This window comes from Pteropus alecto, unplaced genomic scaffold (assembly GCF_000325575.1).
Source record: "Pteropus alecto unplaced genomic scaffold, ASM32557v1 scaffold92, whole genome shotgun sequence".
NCBI classification, from domain to species: domain Eukaryota; kingdom Metazoa; phylum Chordata; class Mammalia; order Chiroptera; family Pteropodidae; genus Pteropus; species Pteropus alecto.
This window is the reverse complement of record NW_006432447.1, coordinates 9,361,367-9,370,130: the sequence shown is the minus strand read 5'-3', so window position 1 is coordinate 9,370,130 and position 8,764 is coordinate 9,361,367. Positions and strand designations below refer to the sequence as shown.

The window sequence follows — 8,764 nt, the reverse complement described above, 5'->3', positions numbered from 1 at the left end:
CCACAACCCCTGTGAAAAACAACCAAATAGAATACAATGTTTGAGTTCAGTTCCTTTTGTTATTAGGCCTTGCAGTATTAAACCACTGTTTTCCAAAGTTATTCGGCTGGCTCCTTTACTCCCCATATTCTTCGATGTCATTACATGATTCATCTGTATAACAAACAGACTGATTTATCACAGACTACATTCTACCTTTTCCCCTACATGTGTTTGATTTTTTAAATTAATATACAGTAAAATTCACTTTTTGTGATATACAGTTCTGTGTAGCCATCGTATGCAAATTTATGCAAAGAAATATTTTAAAAATAGCAAATGAATAGCCATGTATCTTCTATCACACAACCATACAGAACAATTCCATACCCCAAAAATTATCCTGTGCAGCTCTTCTGTAGTCAACCCCTATGCCCACCTGTGGCGACCCACTGTTCTGTTTTCTTCTCTATAATTTTGTTTTCCAGAATGTCATATATTTGGAAACAAGCAATATATAGCCTTTTAGATCTGACTTCTTTCATTAGACAAAATAAGATTCATAAGTCAGTTTATTTCTTTTGATATCCATTGTATGGATATAACCTGTTTTTCAAGCTTAGGCATTTTTAAACTAAAAAAAATATCATAAACTTACTAGCCAGCCTCCTTGATCAGGACATATGCTTTTGCATACACTTAGACTTAGTTTTATCTCTTAGATCTAGAGTCAGCAAACATTTTCTGTAAGGAGCCAGACAGTAAATACAGGCTTTGCAAGTCACATACATCTCTAATGCATATTATTATTATTATTTTTTACAACCATTTGAAAATGCAAAAATCATTCTTAGTTTATGGGCCATACTGCAGGCTGCAGTTTGCTGACCTCTGTCTTAGATAAACAATTACATTCACATTCTAATACAAACTATATTCTCCCAAAACGATAATGAAAAGTCCAAATGCCAAATAAAATGTGAAAAGGTGCCACAAATTCTAATTATTAAAACCCATGACAAAAATTGATCTAATTGAAGCAACCCTCCTCCCCACCCCCCCCAAAAAAAAGGACTCATGGCAAGGTTTCTTTGGAACACACTGCTGTCACAGTGACTAAACAGCCTGGAACAATCAATGCTTTCTTAGGGAAAAGACAATAACTTTCATAGTAAAAAGTGCTGTCAGCTGAGAGACAGCAATGCACAGAATGAGCACGTCTCTGTGTGTATACTGCCAGCAGTCACCACACAACACATTTTGCCAATAGCTCTTTGTTAACTTACATGGAACTCAATAGGTATGTTGCTGTACAGTCATCCTCTGGTAAAACAATTTTAAAGAAAACTGGCAGGTATTGGTTTTTGTTTTGTTTTGTTTAGTTAAAAGCCACATATATCTTAGACAAAAGCTGCTCAAATCTGTTTAGTGACTATATTAAAAATAACACATTTTTAATTGCAAAGGCAAAACAAAATAATAAACATAAAATGATACAAATAATAAAATCCTGGGTGATCCAACAAACACCCTTTTCTGTCATAGCTACCCAATGGCCATGACTTATAATCCACTTAACTATAAGCATCTGATCATTCCACTTTCTTCCAGTGGGGTACATCACCTCTGCCTTCCATGCCCTACTTGACTGCCCTACTTTGGCTCGCTAACTTATATCTGGATTCACCTCTTCCAGGCCTTCTTCCCTATTCCCTGCAAACTGCTTCCCCATCCCTGTAATATAGCACATTATCACACTGTATTGAAATCACCAGTTCCCTGCTCTATTCCTCCCCCTAGACTGTAGTTTCTTGGAAAGCATATCTTACTTGTCTTTGAAATCCTCAGTGACACATACTGGTCAGTTGAAAAACTGTTCTGCTTTATATTTAAGGATCTTATCTTGAAAGTGTTTAATCTGTGGGCAATCACAATTTGTGGTAAAGGAAATTCTTAAATAAAACCAGTATTTTATTTTAAAATAAGCAAATCATCTGACTAAAAGCTACACTCCATGTTCCCATGTAACTTCAGAGGTTTTAATGCTAAGTGACAAAATGCTAGCAACATTTAAGTTTTCTTTCATGAAGAACACTCATATTCTCAAAATCGGCCAGTGAGAGTTCTGCTTTTAGTAGTTGAGACAAAAGATGTAACTGATAATTAGGTCACTCAGACATATTCCAGACTGGGATGAGCCCCACGTTCAAAGTTGCCCTTCTGATCTTTTGACAAACTGGCAGAAAATAAAACATGCAGACATAGTTTTCTAAAACTAATGACATGTAATAGATTTGAATTGGAAACAGAGCCTTATTTCATGTGCTTAAATAAAGAAGTTCAATGTACGAGGTCCTCAGCTAATCCAAACTACATGGGGAAGAGAGGCTTAAAGTACTCTAGTGCACTAAATGCAGTTTAAAAAACATAAAAGATAGATACCTGTTTTGTAGGGGATGAATTTTAGGAGACTTGGGCAGCTTGGCAGCCTCGATTCCAAGAAGTTGGATAGCACCGTTATCAGATGCTATGGCCAAGTAGTGAGAACCCTGGCAGAATGTGAGAGTCTTGACACGTCCTCCAATTCGGCTATATGTAATAATAGATCTGCACAAAAGGAAAATAAGATTGCATTTCTGAAAGGCCACAAGAGCATTATTACTGCTAATATTAAATAAATATCCACACGACTATTAAAAAAATTACTACTTTGAGGTCCATTTCATTTCCTTGATCTCATAACAAAAACAAAAATCCCCTCAAAAGCACCTTTTCTTCTGCTATTTTCAAATGGCCATCTTCATATACTTCTCTATTACAGAAAGACTGTTCATCCTCCTTTCCGATCGGAACTCCCATACTTGTGGTTCTGGTCCAGTTTTTCTTCCACTCTTGCAATACCTTAAACTCTACCCTTTCACCCTTCAGTTATTTATAATCTTAAGATGCAGCCTGGCACAGCAGGAACAGCACTGGTACGGAATCAAAGAGCTAAGTTCCACTACTGACTACCTATATGATCTTGATCAAGCCACTTAACCTACTTTGTATCTGTTTACTCATACACAAAACAAGAACTGCCTAATTATCTAACTGGGACATAGTGAAGCTCAAATAAACCATAAAACATTCATAAATGCAAAATATTATTATAATTTTCAGTCTCTCCCACAAACACGCTGACCTCTCAAGCTGTCTGTCCTCATATTCACTGCCAAAGTTCTTGAATAGCTGATCTACACAGGGTGTCTCCCATTATTACTAATTCCCTCTTTCATTACCCTCCACATAGGCTGCAAACTCATCCTTCTAAGGAGCCATACTCTAAAAGGTCACAAGCACCTAATCACCAATTTATTAACCTCTATCTTCTATAATTTATTTCATTTTACTATATAATACATTAAAACACAAAAAGAACATAGAAAAGTAAAAATATATAAATCTATCACCCAGAAACAATATTTTGTAAAATATTCTTCCAAAAGGTGTTCAACACATATGACAATATATTCATATTTGCTTTTTAAATAACTATGGAATCATAAATTATGTATTTTAATGTTTCTCTAGTCCACTTTTTCTTAATAACAGCTTTGTTGAGATACAATTCACATATCATAAAGTTTAAAAACATTTAGAAGTGTATAATTCAGTGATTTTTAGTATATTAACAGAATTCTGCATAGACCATTGGTATCTAATTCCAGAACATTTTCATAATTCTTTAGAAACCCAAAACAAAAGTCACCTCACACCCATTAACATCCAGTCTCCATCTTCCCCTTCCCCTTAAATTTCCAATGAATTTGCCTATTCTGGATATTTCATATAAATGCAGTCATACATCATGTTTTCAAGGTTCATCCATTCCTTTTTATGCCAATTATTACCCCATCATGTGGCTATACCACATTTTGCACATCCACTCATCAGCTGATGAACATTTGTATTGTTTCCACTTGTTAGCTATTATGAATAATGCTACTATAAACACGTATGCATATGTTTTTGTGTGGATATGTCTCAAACCAGAGCCCACAGGTACCCATCCAGTATGCTAGATGAGTAGAGAGAGCCAAGAACAAGTAATAGAGAGATGAGAATTCCAGTATGCTGGGTCTCTCACATTTGCGGGTTCTGCTCTCCCTTGTGTGTACTCGCTCACTCTCACTCTCTCCCCCACCTTCCCTCCCTCTTTAATATCGAGATATAATTTACTTACCATAAAATTCACTCTTTTAAAGGGATTTATAATATAGTCACTAAATTTTGCAACCATCATCATTCTCTAATTCCAGAATATTTTCATCACCCCAAAAAAGAAACTCTATACCCATTAATGGTCACTCCCCAATGCTCCCTCTCCCCAGCTCCTGGCAACTATTAATCTACTTTCTACTGCTACGGGTTTGCCTATTCTGGGCATTTCACATAAATGAAATCATACAATATGCTGTCTGGCCTTTGGATCAGGCTTCTTTCACTTAGCATAATGTTTTCAGGGTTTATCCATGTTATCACATATATGAGTATGTCATTCCTTTTTATGGATAAATAATATTCCATTGTGTGGAAATACCACCTTTGGTTTATTCATGCAATAATTAATAGACATTGTGGTTTCCACTTTTGGGCTATTATGAATACAGCTGCTATGAACACAGTAGATAGATTTTTATGTGAACATGTTTTCAACTGTCTTGGGTTTATTCCTATGAGTGAAAATGCAGAGTCATAAGTTAACTCTATGTTTAGCATTTTGCAAAACTGCCAAAGTGTTTTCCATTGTTGCACCATTTTACATTTCCAGCAGCAATGTATAAAAGTTCCAATTTCTCTACATCCTCTCAACACTTACTGTTTTTTTTTTTTATTATACCCATTCTAGTGGGTGTGAGGTAGTATCTCATTGTGGTTTTGGTTTGCCTTGCCCTAGTGACTAATGATGTAGAACATCATTTTGTATACATATTGGTCCTATTTGGAGAAACATCTATTTGGATATAGAATAAGTGGTTGACAGTCTTTAGCTTTCAACACTTTGAATATCTAATCCCACTGATTTCAAGTCTCCATTTTCTGATAAAAGGTCAGCTATTAATCTTACTGAAGCTCCCTTGCACATGATGAGTCACTTTTCTCCCACTGCTCTCAACATTCTATGTCTTTCGACAGTTTGCTTATCATGTGTCTGATATAGCTCTTTGATTTTTATCCTACTTAAAATTCACTGAGCTTCTTAGATGTGCAGGTTAATATTTTACATAAAGTCTGGCGAGTTTCCAGCCATTATTTCTTCAAATATTCTTTCTGTTCCTTTTTTTATCTTCACTTTCTGGGACTTTTATTATGTGTATGGTGGTACGCTTGATGGTGTTCCACAGGTCTTTGAAGCTCTGTTCATTTTTCTTTATCCTTTTTTAGTTTTTGTATGTCTAACTGGATAATGTCCATTGATCTGTCTTCAAGTCCCTGGTTTTTTCTTGCCTGTTGAAATCTGCTGTGGAGGCTCTCGAGTGAGTTTTTCATTGCAGTTACTGTACTTCTCAACTCCAGATTTTCTATTTATTATTTCTATTTCCTTTTGATAAGGTCTATTAGGAGAGACATTTTTCTCACACTTTCCTTTTAATCCTTTAGATGTGGTTTCTTTTAATTCTTTAAACGTATATTAATAGCTAATTTAAAGTCTTTATCTAGAAAGTCCAACGTCTGGGATTACTGTGGTACAGTTTCCACTGACTACTTTTTTTCCTGTGTATAGGCCATACTTTTCTGTTTCTTTGCCTTACTTGTAAATTCTTGTTCAAAACTGGGCATTCTAATTAATATGTATCAACACTGGAAATAAAATTCCAGTGTTATGTTTGTTTAGTGACTCCTCTGTATTAAGTCTATAAAGTCTACGTTCTTTCTCATATGTGGCCTCTGAAGTTTTTGTTCCGTTAGCTTAGTGGTCAGCTAATAACTAGACAAATATTTCCTTACATGCCTTAAACTGAGTGTTCCAGCCTTTGTTGAGGTCTGTTTTGTGGCATACCTTCAACAAAGCACTTTACAACTCTGTCTTATCCTTCATTTCCTGCTTGCAGTCTCAAGATCAGCCAGAAGTGAGAACTCAGAGTTTTCTCAGTTTTTTCTTAGGCATGTGCACAACCATGCACATCCATGTGGCTTTACAGACACTCACAAAAACATCCAAACTTTTCAAAGGCCCTATGGACATCCCACTCTCTAGTTTGTCCTTTTAAATCTGTCAGCTTCTGGTTAGCTGCAACTGCTAATGCCACTTCAGGCAGTGCAATGTTAAACAAATAGCATGATAATTTCAACAAATGTCCTGTGGATACAGTTTTTCTCAAAGAACAAGGTACAGGCCAGATCAAATAAAGACAGACCCTGAGAATGAAACTTTTTAGCAAGCTGGCAGAAAGATCAAATAGTGACAAGTTTCTGAAAATGAGGCTTTTGGGGAGTTCCGAAGCCATTATCACTCCTCAGTGGCTACTAAATTGATGTTCATGGCTACCATAGTTGTAGGACTGTTAGTGTTCGAAAACTACTATAGAGCTTGGTAGAAGGAGATGAAATTAGGGACCACAGGGCTCACTGTTCTGAGAGTCAGCTGTTTTTCTTAAATAACACTCTTCAGATTGATGCAGGATTATTTCCAGAATTCTGAAAAAGTCGATTTTGAGTTTTTGTCAGTGTACTCATTGTTTTTGTGTAGGAGCAGATTTTTGGAAGTCCTTACTTTGTCATTCCAAAAATAGAAACCCTATGTGCTCTTCTTAAACCAACTTCTTCACACAATGTATTTGTTATCAAAAATTTATTTCCATGACATCAGTTTTATACTTACATCATCACTTATTTATCCAATTTTACTCCTACTGCTAAACCTTTAGTTTGCATCTAATTTTCTACTATTATAAAGAAAATGTGAACAGCCTTAGAACTAAATCTGAGTTTATTCTTATTTATTTCCTTAGGATATGGACATCATGAAGGCATATAACATATAATGTAAAAAAGCCCTTCAGGGATGATGGCTATATCAACTACATTCTACCAAATACACTGTATGAGAATGCCCACTGGCCTTGCTAGGTTTTCATGCTACTTGGCTTTTTTATTGCATTTCAGAGCTGCCTGTAAGTCCTCTTCTTAAAACTCTCTCTTCTGTTGCAGTTTAATATATCAAATTTAAATGGTTTCTTCTCTCCTTTTCTGACCTCTTCCTGCCCCCAAAATTCAATTTCCTAAGATTTAGGTCTCAGGCTTTCCCAGGTCTTTATAACCCTTTGCACTCCCTTTTCTTCAGAGTAGCCATACTCAAAAACTTTGACTTTCAACACTACCGAGGACTCTAAAATATATAACCCTAACATTGATAACTTTCTTGCATACCCCTCAATTATTTCAATTCTTCACTGGGACAAAACTCTACTTAGATATTTTACCATCTAATTCAACAAGTACCAAATATACCAATCTCCCCTAAAATTGAGAAGCTAAATGAGTCAAAAATAGGGTAGCACAAGAAGCATATATAAAAAATACAATCTAGAATACTATAAAGGATTAAGCTGAAAAATCTATGTAAAAGTTTTAAAAAACAGCAATTTTCAAGAACTAGTCCCCAAGGGACAAACTATTAAACTTAAATAAGAAAGAAGAAAATGGCAGAGCCAAGATCCAGGTGGCCTAAATCACTAATCATAATTCAATGAAAAGTTAAGACTGGGAACTGTAGTCAGTCAGCCAACATAATACATAGGGGAAAAGACTCAGTAGTCAGAATGTACTAGTAACATTTCCTAAGAAAACACACAAGTTTTACTGCTCTATCCCAGTCACTGGCTGTCTTCCACTTGGTTCTGGCAATAATAATGGCCTTTTCTCCCCTCATTGGTTCATAAAGGCATGTGATGGGAACAACACATTCTCTTCTCTCCCCTTCTTTTGTACCCTGGACCTTGAATGAAACACCTCCAAGCCAAAGCCTATTGCACTCAACAATAAGAGAACAGGTGTTATAGCAAAGCAAAAGAGCAGCTGGGTCCAGGAGAAATCCAATCCCCTAATCATCATACAAACTTCCCAAAGACTGTACAGTCAGCTAAACTGCCACATTTTCTGGAATGTGCCACCTGGATACCAATGCCTAAAATATAACACTGGGATATAGAAAGCATGGCTCTGTGATAAAAACTGAGAATTAACGAGTAAAGTTTTGCAAAGCTAATAGATGATTCCAAGTTCTTACTTGAGAAGTTTACTCATGTCAGTTAAGCTCCTCCTAACAAAAGGGACAATGAATGCAACTGATCATGATAAAAGCAAAGAACCATTTGGAAAGTACTTATTGGAAAGGCTGTTTAAAATACTTATTAAAATGCTAATAATGGTGGAGTTTCAGAAAAATAGCTGTGAGCAGGGAGGAGGCAGGGATTTTATGTGGAAGAACATGAGGGGGTTATGTTCTGTATTTTTAGAGCAGTTTAAGTTGCACAGGTGTATGCATCTGTTAAAATTCATGAATTGGTTCACTTAAGATCTGTGTACTTCATAACATATGAATTTCATGCCAGAAAGAGAAAAAAAACTCTATAAGCCAATACTGAGCTCTAGTTAATGATATGCATGCTGAAATTTTTAGAAGTGTACTGATGTCTACAACATACTTTGAAATACATTTTTAAAAGATGAATTGATAAGATGGATAATTATATGACAGCAAATACAATAAAATTTATTAATTTTAGCATCCATGACAAGT

General features: G+C 35.6%; 1 protein-coding gene across 2 annotated transcripts in view; it reads right to left on the bottom strand.

Moving 5' to 3' along the window:
* Window positions 1–8,764, bottom strand: part of PIK3R4 (phosphoinositide-3-kinase regulatory subunit 4) — a 62,469-nt gene that overhangs the window by 8,797 nt on the left and 44,908 nt on the right. For both annotated transcript variants that reach the window (XM_006907252.3, XM_025043610.1), the window contains one exon: window positions 2,422–2,586. In XM_006907252.3, coding sequence (XP_006907314.1) covers window positions 2,422–2,586 — 165 coding nt within the window. The remainder of the gene's footprint in view (window positions 1–2,421; window positions 2,587–8,764) is intronic.